The sequence below is a fragment of the Triticum urartu genome, chromosome 2, assembly GCF_003073215.2.
Source record: "Triticum urartu cultivar G1812 chromosome 2, Tu2.1, whole genome shotgun sequence".
Taxonomy (NCBI): domain Eukaryota; kingdom Viridiplantae; phylum Streptophyta; class Magnoliopsida; order Poales; family Poaceae; genus Triticum; species Triticum urartu.
This window is the reverse complement of record NC_053023.1, coordinates 599686329-599712236: the sequence shown is the minus strand read 5'-3', so window position 1 is coordinate 599712236 and position 25908 is coordinate 599686329. Positions and strand designations below refer to the sequence as shown.

At 43.3% G+C, this 25908-nt stretch overlaps 1 protein-coding gene across 1 annotated transcript; it reads left to right on the top strand.

Annotated features, from left to right (window-relative positions):
- The first annotated feature begins 14219 nt into the window (after positions 1-14219).
- On the top strand, positions 14220-25168 carry LOC125539087 (probable sphingolipid transporter spinster homolog 2). Its single transcript, XM_048702457.1, has 16 exons — positions 14220-15086; positions 16136-16264; positions 16801-16902; positions 17114-17218; positions 17313-17388; positions 18310-18384; positions 18511-18613; positions 18750-18818; positions 19553-19616; positions 19873-19970; positions 20565-20641; positions 20838-20951; positions 23012-23131; positions 23465-23593; positions 23956-24034; positions 24811-25168. Exons 1-16 carry the CDS (start codon positions 14743-14745, stop codon positions 24933-24935), a joined length of 1809 nt encoding a protein of 602 aa, XP_048558414.1. The 5' UTR covers positions 14220-14742; the 3' UTR covers positions 24936-25168.
- Positions 25169-25908: the final 740 nt, after the last annotated feature.

Sequence of the window (25908 nt, the reverse complement as noted above, 5' to 3'; positions counted from 1 at the left end):
AGTGCTTCGCTTATATCTTTTAGAGCACGGCGGTGGTTTTATTTTATAGAAATAATTGATCTCTCATGCTTCAGTTATATCATTTTGAGAGTCCTTTAGAATAGCATGGTAATTCACTTTGGTTATAAATTTTAAATGCTAAGAGAAGTTGGATGCTTGATAGATGGTTTTGAGATATAAAGGTGGTAATATTAGAAGTGTGCTAGTTGAGTAATTGTGAAATTGATGAATAATTGTGTTGAAGTTGGCAAGTCCCGTAGCATACACGTATGGTGAATGTTATGTGACAAATTTGAAGCATGGGGTGTTCTTTGATTGCTTTCCTTATGAGTGGGGTCGGGGACGAGCGATGGTCTTTTCCTACCAATCTATCCCCCTAGGAGCATGCGCGTAGTGCTTGGTTTTGATGACTTGTAGATTTTTGCAATAAGTATGTGAGTTCTTTATGACTAATGTTGAGTCCATGGATTATACGCACTCTCACCCTTTGATGTAGGGTGGAACCCTAGATGGCCGATCTTTCACGAAAGGAGCGGATCCCTACGAGGAACACGAAGAACACGAGGGGGGAAACGAGGGGAAACACAAGAGAAACACTCAACCAACAAGAAATAGATCACACATGTGCTAGATCCTCGAAACACAAAGAGAGATACAAGATCCAAAGTCAACAACGGACGATACACGGTAATCGGTTCTTCTCCGTGAGGAGGTCTTGATGGGGCCACCCAAGAGGGGGTCTTGAATCCAAGGGGATCTTCTTCGTAGAGGGGCCGCGGTCTCTCTCGTGGAGTAGATCCGTAATGGATGAGTGTAGCTCTATCTCTCAAATGAGCTATCACAACGCTACCCTAGCTAGGATGAATAGGGGGTCTATTTATAGTCTAAGTGCAAAAGGGGGCGAAGTGAAAGAGTACATGGGCCTCGGGCCCGAATCTGGACGCAGCCAGGTACCGGACGTCCACTGGGGACCGGTCGTCCGGTGTCTCAGGAGCTGCCGGACATCCGGTGTCCTTCGGTCGTTCGCTGGTTCTGCTCTGTGATGGGGGTGTCGGACGTCCGGTAGCTCCGGACTTCCGCTGATGTTGGCTCGGGTGCTGGTGCGCCGGTCGTCCGGTCCGGACCGGACGTCCGCTCGTTCGCTTCGGGTGCAGGGGCACTGATCGTCCGGTCTGGGCCGGACGTCCGCTCGCTGGGGTTCGGCTGAGGCTTCAGGCGCCGGACGTCCGGTCCCGGTCGGTCGTCCGGTGGCTGGGACTTTTCCTGCATCCCTTCTTCTTCTCCGTCTTCTCGTCCATCTTCCTCTTCTTCTTGTCCTTGCTCCTTAGCTTCTCCATTGTACCTGAGTATGCACAAAGTATCCATATGAGGTAGTAGCCATCCTTCATGCGCATCGAAGTGGAATTGTGAGAGGAGAGGTGTCACCTCGGTTTCAAGGGCTCTTGCACGTGATCGAGTCATGGGTCCGGTAGGCACTTGATGAGACGATGGTAGGTCCATGGGGATGACCTTGGGATGCTCCGCATCATCTCCCCTCCCTTGGGGAAGATCCGTCCTCGGATCAAAATCTTCATCACCATGGAAAGGAGAGAGATCTTTGACGTTGAAGATGTCGCTCACGTTGTACTTGTCGCGTGGAAGGTCGATCTTGTAAGCGTTGTCGTTGTAGCGTGCAAGCACCTTGAAGGGTCCATCCGCTTGTGGATGAAGCTTGGATTTGCATTCTTGTGGGAAGCGGTCCTTGCGAAGGTGTAGCCACACTTGATCACCAATGTTGAAGACCATAGGTTGCTTGTTTAAGTTGAGCTTGGTTGCAAGGCATTGAACTTGGCGCTCGATGGTGTTTCTTGTATCTTCATGCATCTTCTTGAGATGTGTCACACGCGCACTTGCGTCCAAATTTATGCGCTCTTGGAGTGGTAGAGGAAGAATATCCAATGGTGACAAAGGATTGAATCCGTAGACGACCTCGAAAGGGGACTTGCCGGTTGTTGAGTGTCTTGCTCGGTTTTATGCGAACTCGGCGATGGGTAGACACTCCTCCCACTCCTTGATGTTCTTCTTGATGAGTACTCGAAGTAGAGCGGAGAGTGTGCGGTTTGTCACCTCCGTTTGGCCGTCAGTTTGAGGATGGTATGTCGTGGAGAAGAGTAGCTTGATTCCGAGCTTGGCGCATAGAGTCTTCCAAAAGTAGCTAAGGAACTTGACGTCGCGGTCCGAGACGATAGTCTTTGGCACTCCATGAAGGCGCAAGATTTCCCTACAAAACAAATTTGCAATATGTGAAGCATCGTCTATCTTGTTGCAAGGAATGAAATGAGCCATTTTGGAGAAACGGTCCACGACAACAAAAACAGAATCCTTGCCATTTCGAGTTCTAGGCAAACCAAGCACAAAGTCCATGCTAATATCTTCCCATGGTTGGTATGGAATCGGTAGAGGCATATAGAGGCCATGAGATTGAGCTTTGGACTTAGCTTTGCGGCATGTCGAACATCGGTTGGTGAAGCGATTGACGTCCCGAAACATCTTTGGCCAAAAGTAGCTCTTCGAGAGCGTGGCGAATGTCTTATCGCGTCCAAAGTGTCCCATTAATCCTCCTCCATGCGATTCCTGCAAAAGCAATAAACGAAGGGACGACTTGGGAATGCAAAGTTTGTTAGCTCTCATAAGGTAGCCATCTTTGATGTAATAGCGTTCCCATGATGTATGCGACAAACACTTGGCATAAGGAGTGGCAAAAGTCTCATCATGTGCATACAATTCTTTGATATGCTCGAAGCCAATGACATCTAACTCAAGTTGTGTTACTAGCATGCGTATGTGGGAAAGAGCATCCGCGACGATGTTTTCTTTACCCTTGATGTACTTGATGACATAGGGAAAAGACTCAATGAATTCACTCCATTTAGCATGATGCTTGTTCAACTTAGTTTGACCCTTGAGATACTTGAGGGTCTCATGATCGGTATGAATGATAAACTCATGGGGACGAAGGTAATGTTCCCATTCATGTAAAACACGGACTAAAGCATATAGCTCTTTGTCATAGATGGGATAGTTGAGTTGCGCTCCGAAAAGTTTCTCACTAAAGTAAGCTATGGGGCACTTCTCTTGCGTTAACACTCCTCCTATGCCATTACCGCTAGCATCGCAATGAATCTCAAAAGGCTTGTCGAAGTTGGGTAAAGCAAGCACGGGAGCATGAGTAAGCAAATTCTTAAGCTCATTGAAAGCAATATCTTGAGATGGTCCCTAAACAAAAGGCGCGTTCTTCTTGCTCAAAGCATGCAAAGGTGAAGCAATAGTGCTAAAATCCTTCACAAATCTACGGTAGAAACCGGCTAAACCAAGAAAACTACACACTTGTTGCAAATTGGTTGGTTGGGGCCAAGTTTTAATAGCATTGATCTTGGACTCATCTACATGAACACCCTTAGAAGAGACCACAAAACCCAAGAAAACGAGCTTATCAACACCAAATAGGCATTTCTCCATATTAGCATAGAGACGCTCTTTTCTAAGAGTTTGCAAAACGGTGCGGACATGGGTGACATGTTCTTGGATAGATTTGCTAAACACAAGAATGTCATCGAAGTAAACCACAACAAATATACCAATGTAAGGGCGAAAGACATGATTCATAAGGCGCATAAAAGTGCCCGGTGCTTCCGAGAGACCCGTAGGCATGACTAACCACTCATACAAACCAAACTTGGTTTTGAATGCGGTTTTCCATTCATCACCCTCTTGTATGCGGATTTGATAGTAACCACTCTTAAGATCAATTTTGGAAAATATAGTGGCACCGCTAAGTTCATCAAGCATATCATCAAGGCGTGGAATGGCGTACCTATATCTAACGGTGATAGCATTGATAGGTCTATAATCGGAGCACATGCGAAAGCTACCGTCACGTTTTGGCACAAGAATGACCGGTACGGCACAAGGACTCAAACTTTCACGCACATGACCATGGTCTATGAGATGCTGTACTTGCCTTTGTATTTCTTTGGTTTCTTCGGGGTTGACGCGGTATGGAGCTTTGTTGGGAAGCGGCGCTCCGGGGATGAGATCAATTCGGTGCTCAATGCCTCGTAGTGGAGGTAGACCCGGAGGTAGCTCATCGGGGAAAACATCTTGGAATTCCTGCAATAGAGAAGATAACACCAAAGGTAGATCGTGAGAGTTGTTAGTTTGTGTGACCTCGTCCTTGCACAATAGGACATAGTGTAGGACACTTGATGGGTTCTCACACACTTCTCTCATCTCATGTTTGGTGGCAATGAGAACTAAGTTTTTCTTGTCGCTCATCGTGGAGTCACTCAATTTGGGCTTGTGGCGCTCACTCTCTTTTTGGTGGATCGCTCTCTCACTATTTTCTCCATGATGGGTGGCTTGCTTGTCGGCGAGCACTTGGCTTGGAGACATAGGACGTGGCACGAACTCTTTCCCTTTCATCTTGAAGCTATAGTGATTTGTACGCCCATTGTAAATGACACCTCGGTCAAATTACCATGGCCGTCCAAGGAGGAGGTGGCAAACGGTCATCGGAAGGACATCACATTCCAATGTGTCTTCATAGGCGCCGATCTTGAAAGAGACTTGTACTCTATGCTCGACTTGTGTGGTGCCGGTGTCGCTTAGCCATTGAACCTTGTAGGGGTGAGGGTGCTTCATCTTGACCAATTGGAGCTTGGAGCATAGTTCTTCACTTGCTAAGTTGTGGCAACTCCCTCCATCGATGATGACCTTGACGGATCGTCCATTGATGCCGGCCTTTGTGTGAAAGATATGGCATCTTTGATCTTCGTCTTGTTGATGTTGAAGAGTCAAGACCTTGGAGACAACAAGAGCGGGGCTTGAATCTTCATCGCAAAATACTTGGTCATCTTCATCTTCATTGTTCACTTGTCGGTGCATGGCCACTTGCTCAAGAGCTTCCATTTCTCCTTCACTCATGGAGTCATAGGCTCCGTCGTCGTTGAGGATCATGGTGCGCTTGTTTGTGCACTTGATGAGACGATGGTAGGTCCATGGGGATGACCTTGGGATGCTCCGCATCATCCTTCCACCATTGCTAGCCTCTTCGGTACCGTGCATTGCCCTTTCTCACCTTGAGAGTTGGTGCAAACTTCGCTAGTGCATCCAAATCCCGTGATATGATACGCTCTATCACACATAAGCCTCCTTATATCTTCCTCAAAATAGTCACCATACCTACCTATTATGGCATTTCCATAGCCATTCCGAGATATATTGCCATGCAACTTTCCACCGTTCCATTTATTATGACACGCATCATTATTGTCATATTGCTTTGCGTGATCATGTAGTTGACATCGTATTTGTGGCAAAGCCACCGTTCATAATTTTTTTCATACATGTCACTCTTGATTCATCGCAATCCCGGTACACCGCCGGAGGCATTCACATAGAGTCATGTTTTGTTCTAAGTATCGAGTTGTAATTCTTGAGTTCTAAGAAAATAAAAGTGTGATGATCATCATTAGAGAATTGTCCCATGTGAGGAAAGGATGATGGAGACTATGATTCCCCCACAAGTCGGGATGAGACTCTAGAAGAAAAAAAAGGAAATAAAAGAGGCCAAAAAAAAGAAAGAAGGCCCAAATAAAAAAGAAAAATAATAATAAATAAATAAATGAGAGAAAAAGAGAGAAGGGACAATGTTACTATCCTTTTTCCACACTTGTGCTTCAAAGTAGCACCATGATCTTCATGATAGAGAGTCTCTTATTTTGTCACTTTCATATACTAGTGGGAATTTTTTATTATAGAACTTGGCTTGTATATTCCAATGTTGGGCTTCCTCAAATGCCCTAGGTCTTCGTGAGCAAGCAAGTTGGATGCACACCCACTTAGTTTCATTGATGAGCTTTCATATATTTATAGCTCTAGTGCATCCGTTGCATGGCAATCCCTACTCCTTGCATTGACATCAATCAGTGGGCATCTCCATAGTCCATTGATTATCCGCGTCAATGTGAGACTTTCTCCATTTTTTTCTTCTCACACAACCTCAATCATCATATTCTATTCCACCCATAGTGCTATGTCCATGGCTCGTGCTCATATATTGCGTAAAAGTTGAAAGAGTTTGAAAAGGCTAAGTATGAAACAATTGCTTGGCTTGTCATCGGGGTTGTGCATGATGAGAGCATTTTGTGTGACGAAAATGAAGCATGGCCAAACTATATGACTTTGTAGGGATAAGTTTTCTTTGGCTATGGTATTTTGATAAGACATAATTGTTTGATTAGCATACTTGGAGTATTACTATTTTTATGTCAACAATAAACTTTTATCTTGAATCTTTCAGATCTGAACATTCATGCCACAATAGAGAAAAATACATTGAAGAATATTCTAGAAAGCATTCCACGTCAAAAATTCTGTTTTTATCATCTACCTACTCGAGGACGAGCAGGAATTAAGCTTGGGGATGCTGATATGTCTCCAACGTATCTATAATTTTTGATTGTTCCATGCTATTATATTATCTGTTTTGGATGTTAATGGGCTTTATTTTACACTTTTATATTATTTTTGGGACTAACCTATTAACCGGAGGCCCAGCCCAAATTGCTGATTTTGCCTATTTCAGTGTTTCGTAGAAAAGAAATATCAAACGGAGTCCAAATGAAATGAAACCTTCGGAAACGTGATTTTTGGAACAAACAGGATCCAGAGGACTTGGAGTAGACATCAAGCAATCAACGAGGCGGCCACGAGGCAGGGGGCGCGCCCTCCCCCCATCATGGGCCCCTCGTTGCTCCAGCGAGCTACTTCTTCCTCCTATATATGTTCACATACCCCGCAAACATCCAGGAGCACCATGAAACCATATTTCCACCGCCGCAACCTTCTGTACCCAAAAGATCCCATCTTGGAGCCTTTTCTGGAGCTCCGCCGGAGGGGGCATCGATCACAGAGGGCCTCTACATCAATTCCATGGCCCCTCCGATGATGTGTGAGTAGTGTACCTCAGACCTTCGGGTCCATAGTTATTAGCTAGATGGCTTCTTCTCTCTCTTTGGATATCAATACAAAGTTCTCCTCGATTCTCTTGGAGATCTATTCGATGTAATCTTCTTTTGCGGTGTGTTTGTCGAGATCCGATGAATTGTGGGTTTATGATCAAGTCTATCTATGAATAATATTTGAATCTTCTCTGAATTCTTTTATGTATGATTGGTTTATCTTTGCAAGTCTCTTCGAATTATCGGTTTGGTTTGGCCTACTAGATTGATCTTTCTTGCAATGGGAGAAGTGCTTATCTTTGGGTTCAATCTTGCGGCGCTCGATCCCAGTGATAGAAAGGGAGTATTGTATTGTTGCCATTGAGAATAAAAAAGATGGGGTTTATATCATATTGCATGAGTTTATCCCTCTACATCATGTCATCTTGCTTAAGGCGTTACTCTGTTCTTATGAACTTAATACTCTAGACGCATGCTGGATAACGGTCGATGTGTGGAGTAATAGTAGTAGATGCAGGCAGGAGTCGGTCTACTTGTCACAGACGTGATGCCTATATACATGATCATGCCTAGATATTCTCATAATTATTCGTTTTTCTATCAATTGCTCGACAGTAATTTGTTCACCCATCGTAATACTTATGCTATCTTGAGAGAAGCCACTAGGGAAACCTATGGCCCCCGGGTCTATTTTCCATCATACAAATTTCCAATCTATTTTATTTTACAATCCTTACTTTCAATCTATATCATAAAAATACAAAAAATACTTATCTTATTATTATCATCTCTATCAGATCTCACTCTTGCAAGTGGTCGTGAAGGGATTGACAACCTCTTTATCGCGTTGGTTGCGAGGTTCTTATTTTTTTTGTAGGTACGAGGTGACTCGCGCGTGGTCTCCTATTAGATTGATATCTTGGTTCTCAAAATCTGAGGGAAATACTTACGTTACTTTACTGCACCACCCTTTCCTCTTCAAGGAAAAACCAACGCAATGCTCAAGAGGTAACACCTCTTTATAAGGGAGGTTCTTTCCCCACATGTATGAGTATGAGAACAAGAGGGACATCCAAGCGCGCTCCTCCTCCGCCGCCCACCTTGCCACGCCACGCCTCGTCACGACGCGTCGCGGGTTGCGGGAATGAGCCGAGACGATGTCTAAATTTTTACCACGCACGACGGGTATACGAAAGGTCATGCGAGAGTTGAAACGTTTTTCTGTAGTGGACACTGAATCTGAACGGCGTGCCTCTTCGGCTGAAGTCTGTTCGCTTCGTCTCCCTCTGTTGCTTCATCTCTCGTCGCTGGCCTCTCGCCTCCTTCTCTTGCGCCTATAAAAGGGAGGTCGCTCCTCTCAAAGAGACGCACCAGAACAACACAACCCTCTCGCCTCCGTTCCTGACCACTGAGCTACCGCTACGATCTTCCCCATCCCGTCTTGCGACGTGCACCGCAGGTCGGGACAGTAGGCCTCCGAAACCGCACCTCTTTGAATCCTGTACGAGAGAGGGGTGATAAGGATTTTGGGGAGCGCTCCGCGCGACTACTGACTTCTTCATCACAGTCGCCTCGGACTCCGACGACTACTTCCCCGACGATGACAACCTCATCGACGACATGGTTGGCGAGGATGTCGACCCCAAGGGCCTGTTCGGATGTCCTCAAGCTCCACGCTTCGCAAAATTCTGGAGCGGGAGCGGAGCCGAACGGAATAGGCCCGAGAAGCTGGCTTCGGGAAGCTCAGCCCGATCGCAGTGTAAAAATTCGAAGCTCCAAAAGCCCAGCTCCACGAAAAACAGAATGAGAAGTTGCCCGATATTACAATGGAAGTGCCACCGCCAAGTGAAGCCGAGCGAATTGGTACACTCGCCAAAACAGGTCGCTGGTCGTTCCCTCGATGGAATCGGTACAGGGGCTCGTTCCCTGGATGTCTAGTCCAAACCGGGTTGCCTCCAACGGCCCAAACTAGAGCCCAACAAGGCTAGCAGCCTCCCCAGCGGGCCAAATCGCTGGGAGAAGCTACCACGTGCAGAACGCTTCGCTGATTGCTACGTGGAGTACGAAGCCAGCTTCTGAAGCAGATTTTGAGAATTTTTGTAATTTTGGAGGATATCAGAACATGCCCCAAGTCCAGTGCTTCTGCTCCTGCTGCAGTCCCGTACGTGTTCTTGCTCTCTTTGTTAGAAGTCCTGTCATAGTTCTTTGCTCTAGTGTCTACCTTACATATGTTAGGTTCTATTTCATATATGCAACTTGATCTAGTGTTTGTTCTAGATGTGTTCAGTTCAAGTTCATATATGCAGACGCTATTTACCTTCTCTCTGTCAGATTGTATGACTTGTTTTATCTCTGTTATATTAGTCATGCTTTATCTACTATTTTCGTTAGTAAAATTATTCGGTAAATTGCTCATATTTCCAGCACCCATGGCGTGTCCCAGCCACTAGTCCGGTTATAACGGGAAACAAACAAACAAATTTTCTAAGAGTATTTGGTGCTTACCCCAAGTGGGTACTTTTCTCTTAGAGTGGTAGCAAGTCTAAGAGCACTTTGAAATGGGATAGGAGCACTTTGCAAACGGGGCGCTCCAAAACAGCTTCAGGTCGAGTCTACAAAACAGCTTCATGTAGACATCGGTTTTAGGAACCTTCTGAAAGTTTTCGGTCAGTTTTTTTGTCAGTTTTTTTCAGATTTTTAGCCTTCTCTTCGGTTCACTTTTTGTTTTTGATTTATTTTGAAAAAACATATGATATTTTTAAATTTGCAACCGACTTTGGAATCTGTTAACATATTAGAGTTTATAAAAAAATAGATCTTGTGATTAAAATATTATGATTTTCTTAAAAAAATTTAAAATCACATCTTTTTTGAAAATAATGAACATTTTAAATTTTATTAAAAAATTCTGTGCTGGTGGATATTTTTTCCACATGAAAGAACGACAAAGAAAACACAAACTTAGATCGTGCTTAGCCAACGGGCATTTCCTATTTGGTGCTCCCAGCGCCCGTTAAAAGGCTATTTTACTAACTGGCGCATACTCTGCCTCCGGCCTGGATTTGCCCGTTTACGCTTTTTCTTTCCAGATGATAAGTGCCAGACGTGTGGCATAAATAACACCGGCCTGACGTTTTTACAACTAAAATTGCCATCCAAAAAGACTGAAACTTGCCATGGTTTACAACTAAAATTGCCATCAAAAAAGACGAAATAAAAGTCTAATGGATTTAAAGCCCTCATGGTATGGTCATCACAGCTATACACCAAAAAACTCTTTGTATTCTACTTTATGGGTTGATGGCTCTCGATCCATCAACATGTCATCTAGTGCTTTAACCCGACTTGATAGTGGCAGTTACGATGAGTATGTTACACTTGGTGGTTCTTCCTTGTTTTGTGTTTATGGTCTTTTTCTCCAACCATACGACAAATAAATGATTTCGGTAGCCCGCCTTACAAAAGGTGTATCCATAGTGCATTCTACGATCTAAGTTTCTCAAATATTGCGGTGAACGATTTATGTGGCTCTTGATTTTTTTATAGCCAAGGTTGTGCATGTTGGGCGTTTTGTAAACTTATCACCAGGAGACAACAACTTCAAAGGACCTAGAGTAACTTTTGGTTTTTTTCATGGATCTTTGATGTTCATATTTTCTCAGTTTGTTAATATGATGTACCCCCTTGTGTTATCTGTGAAGTTCGATGGTTCGGTAAATGAAAGCCTATGTGCTTAGTTATATGGATGTGTTTCAGGGAATGAAAAGGATTTGTTTATGTTGAGCTGGACCGGTGATCGTTATTTTGGACACGAACGCCAGGGCCCGCAAGTAGGTAGTTGCAGATACGTGCTGCCACCCTCTGCCTAGGGTCTGCAGGACCGGGACCGGCATTTTGGAGAGTCTGATGCAAGCTGGGTACAATGGCCCAATGGCTATAACATAATGAAAGAAGTATGGGCCAGTTTGGTTGGCTTCCACACGTCTTGGTGCCTGGCTGACCCTTGCCTGGAAGCTGCCTGGCTCTTGTTTTGTTGGTGTCCACGAGATGAGTCAACAGCCTAGGCCTGGAACGTGGTTAGCCAGACAACATAGTTAGCCCGAGAGCCAGGCGACCCATTTTGGACGCCTAGGACGTGTCTAGAGGAGCTGACTGACACAAATGGCAGTCATTAATTGCGTGGCTACAGAAAACGAGGGGCTTGGGAGAAGAATTAAAGCAGAAACGCTCCACCAGGCCAGGTAAGGAACCAAACGGTGCTAGCCTGACCAGGCAAATAATTTCGAACACTCAGGCCCAGGCCAGGCGTGAAGAATATCCAGGCTTGCTGTCCAGGGCACCAACCAAACTAGCCCTATGTCCACGAGTATATATTGCACTATGATCGTCATTATAACAAAATATACATAGAAATGTAATTTGCATGTACAAATAATGTCAGAATACATCATTTATATGTGATGATATGATACAAATGATAGTTAGAGGGCGTGCATGTATTGAAGTTCAAATTTAAGTAGCTAGTAAAGAAATTTAGTGCATTGTCACCAGGGGGGGGGGGCAGAGCTCCCTGTGCTATCATAAGACGGGTCAGGGTTATCAGTTAGATGTTCATCGGTAAAGTTATTTTTTATGTTCATCTTTTCTGATGGTGGTAGTGAAGTTATTTTGATAAGCTTAAAAGGATCATTAGTTCACTTATTTTCCAAACAAGGACCATTTTTGCAGCCCCAAATTTTGGAGAGCATAAAGGCAATACCAACAGTGATCAGAAGTCTCTCATGTTTCGAGAATTTCTTAAGCCAAACATAAAGAGACTATGCAAGCATCATACACATAAGTAGAATTTGAAAGCACATCGAATTAAGCTCGATTGCAAACTAGTTAACCAACGGAGCATTTACCCGCAAAAAAAAACAAAAAAACTGAGCATGTAAGAAACAATACAAACGTTTGGGTTAGTTGTGCATGGTACACAAAACGTATGGTCGTGCATGGACGACGCACTCTTGGTCAGCCTCAAATGCTCCGTAGGTTAGAAAAAGCACATTTCGTGTAGGCAAATCGGGAAAATAGGTAGTGTGCAGCGTAGGTGAATTGGGCGTGACTGCCGGAGATAAGTGGACACAAGTAATAAGAAACAGTTTTTTTTTCGGAGTGGCATCTTCAATGGTAACCCATAAATTTTCTCCCACATTCATCCGCGGGTGAGGGTACCAGTTTGTGGACATGAATGCGTTAGGACGCTATCCAATCGTAATCGCATACATATGGCCTTTCTTATTTTTTTCAAGTCCGCACGATCAAAAAACCGCATGCAAAAGGTATAGATGTTCAAATAGCCGCATGCAACACTAGTTCAAATTTAAAAAAAGTTCAAATATTACATCCCAGCATTGTTGTCCCCTTTCACCGCCCACTGATACTTAATCAAATTTTCCTTCTGCAGCTGCTCGTGAGTTGGTCGATGCCGAATTTGTTGATGCATTTGAATAAGCTCTTCAAATGTGGTTGGATTCTGCTCCGGAAGTTGGATATGATCACCCATGTTCTCAAATTTCAGAGCTGCATCAACATCGTCACTGTCATCCTCGACGATCATGTTGAGAACATGCTCCTCTGCGTCTTCAAGGACTGTCTACATCATCACGTCTCATTGGAGTACTCTTCCTCGTCAGATGACTCAGCATACTGCTCGTATGTGTACTTCAAATCAGAATCCATTGCTAGAAAGAAGAAGAGATAATTGTTTTTAGTTTTGATGATTCATCGAACAGTTGTCGGGCATGTTGAGAATAGCAGTAGCGGATGGTACCTGGCGAGGCGGTCGGAAGGACAAGAGTTGAACGGAGACGGAGGAGAAGCGGGGTGGAGCCTTGCTGGAGTGGTAGAGGTGACGGAGACGCAGAGTTCTTGCAGGGGTGTGGCATGGTGGCCAGGGTGGTGGAACGGCGGCGAAGGCAAGAGAGAAATAAGGAAAGAGGGAAAACGGGAAGGATGGAGTCGCGGGGTCCGGAAGGGTTTCGGGTGGGTCAGGGGTGTTGAACTCGTACGTTTCGCGTGTCCGACTCCCACAAAGCTTCCCACTTTTGTCTCCAGAGGTGCTCGACGTTGGTCGAGACGCGATATTGTTCTCAGTTAGGACAATCGCTTTTGTTAGCTGTTGGTGGTTGTATTTGGTCTTACTTAATGTGGTCTTCGTTCTACGCTCGTTGTTCATAATGAGTGGTAGTATTTTTGTACTTACGATTCTGTTTTCTATAAAGCTATGGTACGTCTAAATATATTTTAAAAAAATTTATCTCTGGTTTGCAGGAGAAATCGTGTCCGAACATCCCAGGAACCGATACAATCCTGTGTTGGATGACTTCCGCGGTCCGGATAGATAAGGGCCATATTGCCTGCAAGCTGCTACTGAGCCATCGGGAGTATGGGATACCACGAAGTGATGGAGCAAAAAAGTTTCCAAAGCAAAATGTCGTAAACAAATGGATGCCATGCGTGGAAGATGGGGATGCTGCTCGCCTACTGAAACAGAAAGCGAGCAAAGGCAATATCCAAACGGTGGAGCGGCCGTCACGTGCGACGTGAATGCGATTGAATGTGGAACAGAAGATGGTGGCGCGCCGTTGGAGTGGAGGGGACGAATGATCAGGGATCAGGGGTGAGCGCCTCGATCCAACAGCTAATCTCCGCCTGTCGCTGGTCCAAGACGAAGAAGATCGCACGCACAAGGATAAACTAACGCCCGGAGAAGGAGAAAAGGCGGCATTCGCGAGAGAGAGGAGCGCCCCACCACGGGTGTGAATTGGGAGAGATGCCTTTGTGAGCCGGGCCCATGGAGGCATGATCAGCGCAGCAGGCCTTCATCATTGACCCACTGACGTGACGGTGCTCACTCGCAGGCGCCCAGCGGGAAACAAAGACGGGAGGGACCCTCGCAAAAAAGAAAAAAACGGGAGGGGGGTAAAACCGTCAAAACCTAGAGCCTGCAGCCGCCTGGGAGAAAACGATTCTCGCCGTCTTGCACGCACCGCACGGACTCCACCAAAATTCGATGGATGGATGGATGGAGACCAGCGCGCAAAGTAAAGAATTGTCCGTCCGTCGTATATCCAGGCGAAAAAAGCGATCTCCCAAATGTAGGTCACCAACCACGGCTACTTTGCAGGACCGAGCATTGAAGGGCATCTCGGATGGAGACACCAACGTCAGTCAGTCCAGATAAACCAGTCCGTCCATGAGCCAGGTCCACGGCCCGCCGCTCTGCTGCCCCACCCCTCCACCACCGGCTGTCGCCCCCTTTCCCCTCACCACCACCACGCCGGCGTCCAGATCACGGCGCCGGGGAAGAAGAAGAAGAAGAAGAAGAAGGAGAGCCGCGGTGCACGGGGAACAGGGAAGTAGATAGAGGAGAGGGGAGGAGAGGAGAGAATCTCCCACCACCCAGCAGCAAAGCAACCCACGACAGACGTTGCGTCGTCGCCACAAACATCTTCACCGAATATCCATCCGCCCGCCAGCCACCAGCCTTTACTGTTAAACCAACTGCCGCCCGCCCCGTATTATCCGGTTTCCCGTTCTCGCACGAGTAATACTACTGTCGAGATAGACTGTTTATAAACCCCATCCCGTCCATGGGATAGATATTTGGGAAGGAATCCCGGTAGGCCACGATTTCTCCCCCCGGCCGAAAACCGATCGCGAGTCAAACTCCGGGCGCATATATTTTTTGTAGTATATGGGCGGATCCGACGCAGCCCCAGCCGCAAGGGACGACGCCCAGGTCGTGGTGGTTGTGGGATCCCCCGTCGACGGCCCCCCCGCCCCCTCCGCCTCCGACCCCCCTCTCGCTGCCTCCGCGCCGGCCTCCACGCCACCGGCGCCGGAGGAGGCGGAAGCTAAGCGGGAGCTCTCGGCGGCTGCTCCGGCCGAGAGTTTAGTGGTGGAAGGTAAGCAGGTGGAGGCGGCGGCGGCGGCGGCGCAGGCCATGGCGGTCACCGTGGTGCGGGACGTCGAGGCGGGCCCCGAAGCGAGCACCAGCGGCGTGGCCGACGAGAAGCCCTCCTGGTTCACCCCGAAGAGGTACTACTGCTTACTGCTACCACTAATCCCCCGGCATAGCGAGATTGAGCGGCAGCTTTGGCTTGGTAGTAGGTTTGAACTGTTGGGTGCACGGGTTTTTCCCTCTGCGGACCTCTGGGACGGGTTTGATATCGAATTGGGGCGATTTGGCTGTTTGGTTTGAAAATTCTGGGTTCTCGCGAGCTTCAATTGAGCTGCCATTGCGTTGATTTGAGCTGCGAGCCTTCAGCGATGCCAGGTTGAGGTCAGATGCGCGCTAGGAGATTTGGCCAGTTTTTTTACGCTTGATAACAAATCATTGCTCATACTACTAACAATCATCAGTGATATGTGCTGTATGGTTCCATCTCCTTAATCGAAATTTCTCTTGAATCTCTGCTTGTTCCTTTCGTGACTTCTGGTTTTAGTACTTGTCCGTTTCTCTATGTTGGCTTGCTTTAGTGGCGTGGACCTGCGTCTTGTAGTACTAGTTTGGCGTTGGCGTGATGCAGTTTGTTCCCGTTTGTAGTGGTCTTAAAACCGTTTGTGCGCGCGTGGGCGTTATTTGGTAACGGTGGCCCAAGCCTTTTTTTCTGGCGAGATAGTCTCTATACTCTTTTGATATGCATTGCAAATTGCATAGTAGATTTGTTCTCAATTTCGACAAGATGGAGTGGTGATTTGGTTGTTCTCCTCTTGTTTGGCACAGCTCATCTTGTTAGTATATTATGTGCTCACCGTGGTTCCGATTTTTTTCCAAGTTTTGGGCCTCTTCAGTGTGACATTTTGAGGAATTGGAGGACATGGTGATGCAATGTCAATAATTCCACGTTGTGTGTGGGTCTTGAGTTCAAAACTTGTTGTTTATGCAGACTGCAGTAGCAGTTTAGTGCATGTGTGCTCAGTATCCCCCTGGGCATTGCCATTATCTGAATTTAGTCAATAATTTCATGTCAGAAGCTGTAATTTATACAGATTAAATTAGCATGACATACTCTGTCAGGTTTGTGTGTTCTCATTGTAAGGAGTCCATTATGCAGTGGTTGATTAATTACTTATTATGGTTGCAGATTACTTGTGATGTTCTGCATAATCAACATGCTAAATTATGTTGACCGGGGAGTAATAGCAAGTAATGGTGTCAATGGCAGCCGTGGCAGTTGTTCTGGTGGCACATGCTCATCAGGTTCTGGAATTCAGTAAGTCCCACCAGAAACTTTTCTACAAAATGTGACATCTCTTTTGAACTCAATACACTTTTTGCATGTCTTGGCTACTATAGTTCAGGAGAAACGCTCATATAATTTAATTCGTTGCAAATTGCAAGTCGTTATATACACATTAAATTTGTATGCAAATTCTTTTTTTTAATCTTCTCTTCTATTTGTTTTCCTGCATGTCTTCACTCTAATAGTATTTTTCCGTTAATCATGTTGGCCATCTTAATTTTATCATCATATCTTTTGTTTATTCCTGATTGGCCTTCGTTATACCCATTTTACTTTACTTTAATTGATCTCATCACTAGTCCCCATAAAGAAGAAAGAAGTAATAGGTAGGGATGACAGGATTTGAACCTGTGACGTTTTGTACCCAAAACAAACGTGCTACCAAGCTGTGCTGCACCCCTTCTCCAAATTAAATTGCCGTACAATGCCATTGTACACACTTCATGTCTTCTTTTCCACACATAAGTTTCTTCTTCTTTCTCTATCTCATGCCATGTTCTCTACAGGGGTGATTTTAATCTGAGCAATTTTGAAGATGGCGTGTTGTCCTCGGCATTTATGGTAGGGTTGTTGGTGGCTTCCCCGATATTTGCGTCATTGGCAAAAATGTTAGTATCCTATGGTCCTCTTTTAATGTACTATACCTTTATTTCTATATATTGCTCATTGCAGTAGGAAAAAGATATTACAAATGGAAAACTATTCTTCAAACAACAATACACACTACAGATTAACATTGTTTTAATAGGTTCGATGCAAGCCTTTAAGGGTGCTGTTTTTTTTTTTTTGCATGTGATAGATTTTTTCCCCTCCTTGCAGACACAATCCTTTCAGGCTTATTGGCGTCGGATTGTTAGTCTGGACTATTGCAACAGCTGGCTGTGGGTGCGCGTTTGATTTCTGGTCAATTACTGTATGTCGCATGTAAGTACTTTCTAAATGTTAATGTTTCAGATCTGTGTAATTTTTTAATAAAACTCTCCTAATCATGTGATCTATTCTACAACATGTTAATTAGGTTAGTTGGTGTTGGTGAAGCTTCGTTTATAAGTCTCGCAGCTCCTTTCATTGATGACAATGCACCAGCAGCACAGGTCCTGTTAATCTTGTGATGCCTTTAGATTTCTTAAGACTGATTTCTGTGTACTATATGTCAACATATCTTGTGTTTGCTTGGATTTATTTCTATACCCAAGTCCTATCATGAAGCAACATTCTTCTGGAAATAATCTACATCTTTGCACATGTGTCATGTTTATGACGTGTCAAGGATATGAATGATCTTACTCCGAATCATTATATGTCACTAGAAGGAACAAATTGTCAAACGCATGTCACTGAGGCAAAATTCTGCAGGGCATTCAAAATATGTTAATCAATACAGTACATAAAGACCATGTAATCCAGGATTGTAATGGATTACTCAGCCGGTAATTGCTTTGGGAGCCCGAGTTCATATACTCCCGCATGAACATTTTTTTAAAATAGAAAAAAAATCTGAATTTGTTTGGCACCAAAGATGCTCGAGTATTCTAGGTGTGTGCAAAATTTCGTGAAGAAATGTCATCGATGGTGCTCTGGACAAAAAAAAAAGAAAAAATGGTGCTCCAAAGAAACAGACATTTTGGAGCACTGATTGTTTTTTCCTTTTGGTCCAGAGCACCACGAATGCCATTTGTTCACGAAATTGTGCACACACCTAGAACACTAAAGTGCCAAAAAAATCCGTTATTTTACTTTTTCTTCGAATTTACTGTTCATGCGGGAGTAAAAATGCTGTCCTCATCACTCATTGCTGTATTGAGCTGAGTAGCTTAGGTTAAAAAAATTCTTCACCAATTGCTTCTAGTTGTTAAATCAGGTGAATAAATTGCTCCTTGATTAACTCATACATCCATGGATCATGATGTTATGTAGTTTTATGTTTGCTTAGGAGGTTTTGTTTACATAGTACTGTTTCTTCCTTTTGTATTATTTTAATCAAAAACTAACATTGCTGCTAATTATGTTACCAGAAAACTGCATGGCTTGCTATGTTCTACATGTGTATACCCACTGGGATAGCACTGGGTTATGTTTATGGTGGGTTGGTAAGTCTTATGCTACACTTCTTTCTTGCTTCTTGGTTTTGCCTCAAATTATACGGGTTGAGTAACAGGTGCATTACCAGTGTAACTTGACCTTGTATTGTTCAAAATTATGTTGCATCTCATCAGGTTGGGGGTCATCTGCACTGGCGTGCTGCTTTCTGGGGAGAGTCAATTTTGATGCTTCCCTTTGTCATTCTGGGCTTTGTGATAAAGCCACTAGAGCTCAAAGGTGTGGCTTTGTATTATGTATTATTTTGCTTATTACCAGTGTAGACAGCACTACTAATTTCTATTTTGGTATTCTGGCACTCTGACTTTCTTCCATTTGTTTTCTCTTTCTTTTGGGGTGGTGACTTGTTTACCAGGATTTACTCACAACAAAAAGACAAAAGAGTATGGTCAAATGCTCAGTCCGGAGCTTCAAGATGAGACAAGTACATCCCTTCTCTCTTTACTTAGTTTGACGTTGTCACACCATCCTTGCCTTAAAAAAATGCTTGAATATTCCCTTCAAAGGTTAAAATCGTAATTTGCTTCATTCAGTTATTAGAAGAACTCACTGTTTCTCTACACTGATTTGCTTACAGTACATGAGTGAAAAGCACTTCAGAAAACATCTTCCTAATTAAATTCCTTCTCTTGACTTCTATCTCCATGCATGTTATGCTAAATTTTTGAGTTACAGGGCTACTACTTCTGTGATGAGTCGAACCGTGGTAATATGCCTGACATTCTATGATCCTAGGATCTTAAGCATTTTCAATAGGAAAACAACCTAAGGGCAGAACTGATGATTTGCTTAGCCTTCTCGATTGTTTCGATGTCCCCTTGTATTTGAAATGCACAAAAGCAGCGAACTTTGTTTTAGGGAAGAAAATAGTCCCATAATATAAGAGTGTTTTTGACACTGCACTAGTGTAAAAAACGCTCTCATATTATGGGACGGAGGGAGTAGTAACTAACTTGCAATCATGTATCCTAGATGACCTTGTTCATTTGCTTAGGGCTTGTTCATCAAAGGCTACTTTCATTGACATTTCTGGATACAACATCATACTGAATATAATTTGCCTCCTCCTGGCTGCTGGGGTGTGTAACTTCACAGAAGCTCAAGCGCCAGTAAACACCACCTTGTTCAATTGCTCATTTTTCTTCCAACTATTTCCAGATAATAACGGAATAAAGCAGGGTGTGCCTGCTGTAGTTGAGGGCCTTGCAGAAAAGTCTTCCCTGTAAGCACCTCCTTTGTGTTTTCTCTTTTGCTAGATTAGAACTTTAGATCAGTGCCTTAATTTTATATCTTCATACAGTGCTATTTCTTTCTTTTTTTATCGGAATATACAGCCCTTTTCCTTGTTGATGATCTAGGTAAAAGTCAATATTGTAGTTACTTGTCTTATGTGCCTATTGCAAATAGAATACTTAGTAGCTTACTTTCATTAACGTAATATACAAAATCGTTTGAATATTCACATTTTCATCATGCAGCTCCAGTTTCGGGAAGAAAGTTATGATTGAAATCCATCATTTTGGGGTAGATATGAAAGAATTGCTACAAGAGAAAGTCTATGTTTTCAATGTGGCTGGTCAGATTTTCTTTCACATGTTATGCAATCGTTTTAACTCTATTATGTTAGATACTTCCCCTTTATACTGAACATGAGCTTTTTAAATGCTAAACTCAGTTGTGTTCAATGCATTATACTTCATCCTTAATGTTAGACAAGAAGATCTTCCATATATAGTGTGCATTTAAATATAGTTGAAACAACATGTACTCTGATCCATTGTTGTTTTCTAACTCAAGTTAAGCCCAATTGGTTCAACTTTTGTGGCAGATTCAGCATAAAATGTTACTGTTAACCCATAGGAGTAAATAGCCAAGTCTTAAGAGTAAATAGCCAAGCTAGCAACTACTTTTGGGAAGTAAAAAACATCTTTTCTAAACAAAGTCTTGCTGTGGCTATAGATTCTTCATTCAGCATTCAAAATTAGGGCAGTAAGGTTCTCTCGCGGTACATTACTTCCAATGGATCCTTGTAGTTAGTAACACGTGTCTTTCACACCCAAATTTGAAGTTTGATTGATACTACTTCTGAAATACATTTCATTTGCAACTCTTTTTTGCGGGGTATAGTCTTCTGTTTGTAACCGGGGTAAATTTAATTGTGCGATTCCAGGTTACATCTTTTACAACGCTGTCATTGGTGCCTATTCATATTGGGGCCCCAAGGCTGGTCAGGATATCTACCACATGGTAATTCCTTGTAGTCTGTTTTTCCGATGTATAGGGCATGCGATTATTTGAGCATTGATTTTAATTTAGTTATCTGTATGAAAGCCCAGGTCTTCTGGTTTAGTGTATCTTAGTCCTAGCATGATATTTATATTATCATACTTCAATATATTGCCATTTCACTGGATAACCTTTCATGCTGAACTTTTCATACCAGGCCAGTGCAGATCTAATGTTTGGCGGAATAACAATAGTGTGTGGAATAGTTGGAACCCTTGCAGGGGGTTTCATCCTTGACAAGATGGACTCTACAATTTCTAATGCTTTCAAGGTAAGAGAAAAATTTACATGTAATATTTCGATAAATCACGAGTGAACGCGGTGCCACGCGAGGATGTAATCCTGCCGGTCAGCTCCCTCATGATTCGTGCAGTTTTAATACACAAAGCGCGTATACTAATATCTTGTCACCGTATCCAGGGAGTATAGTTTTTCCTATTCGCTCTGAGCGCATTAAGTTTTTGTCAGGCTGAATGGGCAACTACAACACGCTCCCTGCCGCTTTGTGCAGATCAGTACGCATTGAGTTACTGTCCATTTATGTGCTACCAGCTTCAGGCAAGAGGGAAAAATTTTAGATGCTACCACACATTACATGCTATCATGCTACCATTTTTCAAAAACATGTTTAAATGTTTCACAAAATTCCGACAAAATTTGTGAGTGTTCAAAAGGCATGTGTCTACAATCTGTAAAAAGTTCAAATCAAAATTCGAAACACACATGGAGAAACAAAAAAGACAAATTCAGTATGAATAGTGCCACAAAAGGACAAAAGCCAGAATGACATTATTTACATTCTGATTTGTCCTTTTTGTTTCCCCATGTGTATTTCGAATTTTTGAGTTGAACTTTTTACAGGTTGTCAACATATATCTTTTGAACACTCATAATTATTTTCAGAATTTGTTGAAACAGCTAAATATGTTTTTTGAAGAATTGTATCATGGGAGCACCTAATGTGTGGGGGCATAGGAGATGGACAGGAGTGGCAGTTGTGAAAATAATCCAAATTAATATGTCAGTGACTAGATGTATGCTGGCCTTTCGGCAGCAATGATGATGTCTGGCCTACATCCCGTTTGCCATTGATCCCACCATAATGATGTTGATAATGGCTCATTATCACAACCCACCCTAGCAGATTTACTCACGTTCATGTTAATTTGCTAGTATTATTTGCATAATTATCAAGTACCTTTAGTATAGTAATAAAGACCACAACCCAGCTGCCCCTAAATGTAATACTAGTTTCTTGCAATCCAATTTTTAAAGCTTGGCATATATAGATGTTTGTGTTAACATTTTTTATTTCAAGTAAGGTTAAATCTCCTCCTCAATAAGACTACTAACTAAATTGTCTTAGGCCCCTAACATCATGTATATGACGTTTGAAAAATGAAAACATCATATATATGCCGAACCCTACCATCTCCACTAGGGAGGCATTATTACAATCCCAACAAGTACAATATATGAAGAACTTAAAAAAACACCTAGTATGAACAACGGTTGACCAAAGAAGAAAAAATGAGTCGTTAACCCCACACGGTTTAATTACCAACATTCAAGGTGTACAGGGAAACCACTAGCGCAACACTTCACATTGATCTCTCAAGTATGTATCGGCTTCATTTAAGATGCCCAACCACCAGCCCATATACATGTATTTGCTGAATTAACCTAGCATAGTGTTGGCGTATTCATTTAATCGCTATATAAAGTGCTAATCACATAGCATGCATGGACTGCCTAGATTACATCCTCGCGTGGCACCATGTCCCAAAAATTCGCGTCCGTAATATTTGCATTATTTACCTTCTAACTTGTATTTTCAAAGAAACAACCCAGCCTTTTAGTCCAATTGTAAGGTATGTTTTCAAATAGCTTGATAGGTGGTTATTCTATTAGCACGAATATCTACCAACATCTTAAGTTGATGATTTTACGCTAGTTTTTAATTACTGATTCTAGGCTTTTGTTCCTTCTTTTGCAGACGACATGCAATCAGTAGTTAATGTGTCGTTCTTTTTGAGCATGTTCCTAGGATTTGTTCTTATCATTGCCTGTTGCCTTATTTGTTCTTTAGCAGAATGGCACTGGACCATTAAGTAGGCATGGCCATTTTCCTTCTTATATACCAGCCAGCATGATGTTTAACATGGATGTGTTGTACTTAACTACTTATGTCTACTGAGTAGTACCTTCCAGTCATATAAGTCTGGAGGCTGGAGCAATGAAGCTAAAGGAATCTGTATATGCTGCTTACTACTGTATAGCTTTGTAATTATGTAATTCTTACTTCCGTTGACATGATTTCTTTTCTTGTAGCTTCTTTCTGGCGCAACTTTCCTCGGGGCAATATTTTGTTTCAGTGCCTTTTGTTTCAAGAGCCTTTATGGATTCATACCCTTCTTTTCAGTGGGGGAGCTATTGGTTTTTGCAACTCAGGTAAATATTTCCTTTGCTTAACTATTTTCACATCACTTTAGATTCTTACTCCTATTACGTAACTGAGCTCTGAAACTATTGTTGCTCATTTAGGAACACAAAGAAACACTACTCTTACTTCATTATGTTTATCTTGGTTACCACTTCTGAGAATCTTCACATTAGAAGTTACTCGAGTTGCTGTATGGGTATTGGATGTAAAACGGACATCGTTTTTAAACAAGTTGCTTACTTTTTATGTACTTGCCATGCTGATAAGCATTTCAATATATGGTAAATGTACTCATATGCCTAGTTAAATTCTGCACATATACTTATCCTTTGTACTTGCAGGCTCCAGTAAACTACATATGCCTTCATTGTGTGAAACCAAGTTTGCGGCCATTATCAATGGCTATGTCTACTGTTTCGATACATATATTCGGTGATGTGCCTTCTTCACCCATTGTTGGGGCTCTTCAGGTACTTGTCCTTTGTGCTTGTTTCCAATGGATCATAGGCAAAGAATTACTTGCTTAGCAACTTAATTGCTCATGTTCTCTGTACGTAACCAGGTCCGTTCTTTTTGTGTAAATGAGATTACCCTTGTTTGTTAGGTTGATGTCTCAATGATTGTCATAATGGATTTTTATATGTCAACACATTATTTTAGATCCCAATATTTCTATGCCCCTCAATTACTCTATTATTGCCCTAGCAGATGTTGATGTATTATAGGCCTTACATTTTAGCTGCATCCAGCACCACTTGGATGGTTATACTTTTCAGTATTGTTGAATCGTTGAGTCTTACATTGTGTTTTTACTGTTGGAACTTTGATGCAGGACTATCTCCATAACTGGAGATCAACTGCGCTTTTATTGACATCCGTCCTCTTTATTGCGTTTGGATTTTGGTTTACCGGTATGTTCTCTTAGTATAGTATAAATTATATAACTCCATATAATGTCTGGGCAGTATCTTATGTTTTCACTGTGATTAAAAGGACTACATAATGCTTGCCACTCTAGGAGCAACTGTTTCAACCTCATGTTTAGAAGTCATATGCACGCATGATTTGAAACCAAGCCAAATCACTACCATGCCTTAGGGGCTGTTCGGCAATCCTCCCACTCCATGAAATCTCAGGATCTGTGGAGCACCTCCTTCCCCACTCCGCGATTTTGAACTGCTGCTCCACCAGCTCCGGGAGCGGAGTTGTGGACGGGAGGGAATCCGAACAGGCCTTTAGTGTGTACTTTGAATACGTGCTTGGAGAATGAGATTCATTTTATTTGCATGAGCCTAACAAAGTTACCTACTTGAAGGGTCTAAAGCATTTCTTGTGTTCCCCTTTGGTCGCAAATTGTTTAGCCTAGTTAGCTGTTCCAAGCAATAGAGAATAATTATAATAGGAGAAATCCAGTCATCAACTACGAGCAGGTCATGTGGTTTGGGGAAAATAGTTTTGAGGAAACCTGTAGGAGCAAATGCATTCATTAAGGAGAGTATTTTGGAGATTTAAGGGTACAGGAAGAGTTGGGATGTCTAGAAATAATCAACTTGCATTGTTTGTTCACTACTAGTATTACTTAATCATATGAACAATGCATTTTGTGCCAGCTGACCACTATAAGTAATGCATTTTAGTGCGTGCTTGTGATAGTTGACTGAAGCTGAGACATGTTCTCCCTTTGCAGCCATATTTTTCCGCAGCGTTGATCGTTCGAATGAGCAGAGCGAGCATGATGTTCCTGCCACTGAGAGATCAAACCTCAGGCCATTGCTTGATGATGGAAACGATGAAGCGCACACTTCTCAATGATCAAGGAAGTCATCAAGCAAGATGTCTTTTTCTTTCTTAGCTGGATTATTTCGGCCGTGCCAGCAAACATGTGAAATGTAAATTTGCATGTCCGTTGGCTGTACCTGTACATAAATCGTTTGCTCTCTTGGTCTTCTTGGCTTTTGTGTACAGACTGCAGATACTGCAAACAGTATGTATCAATGGTGTAACTTGGTTGATTAGAAAGGGTGGGTAATGTTTGCACATGTCAACAAAATTTCTTCCGAATTAGTCGGATCTGAAGCTAGAATTGCTTGTCCGGTCTCTGCTTCTCTAGCGTGGTTGCCAAAATAGATCATGTGGATGGATATCCCATCTATTTGCTGAGGTACAGTGGTTCTTCCTTCAATACGCGAGGTTATTGGAAGTAATAAACATTATGAATTGCTTCAGCTACAAAGAAGGTACACTGAATGCACATGGGATTGAGCGCCCAGGGTTTATGGTCCCAATCATTCTCCATGCCGCTCGTACATCTGGTAGGTCATCGGAATAAAAGGAACGGGCGCCCAACTGCCGACTGGAGCGGCGATGTACGCTGCACAAGGAAGAGGAAAGAGGGCTGTAGCGCAATCATGACCCTGAACAACCAATGTGGTCCAGGCTGGGCGCAACAGCAACATGTCGCGTCTGGCGAGCCGTCAATCCCCCCGATGATCCGGTTGCGCAGCCGCCGCTCCACCACACATGTAGGCGAGCAGCGCCCCGCAATCCAACTACTACATGGATCGTTGCTACCACTCTCAGCGCTTCATGGACAATCGCCGTCCGTCTGCATCGCACCATCTGCTGCACCCGTAACCTGGCCTTTTGTTTGAAAATGACTCGTACAAATCTGTTTATCAGTCTCGCTGAATATCGGCTGAAAATGACCTGATCCGTAGCTGGGTCTCCATCAGGCTATCGCCATTTCCAGGGGAATAGCATCCATGCAACTATGCAAGTCTTTTTT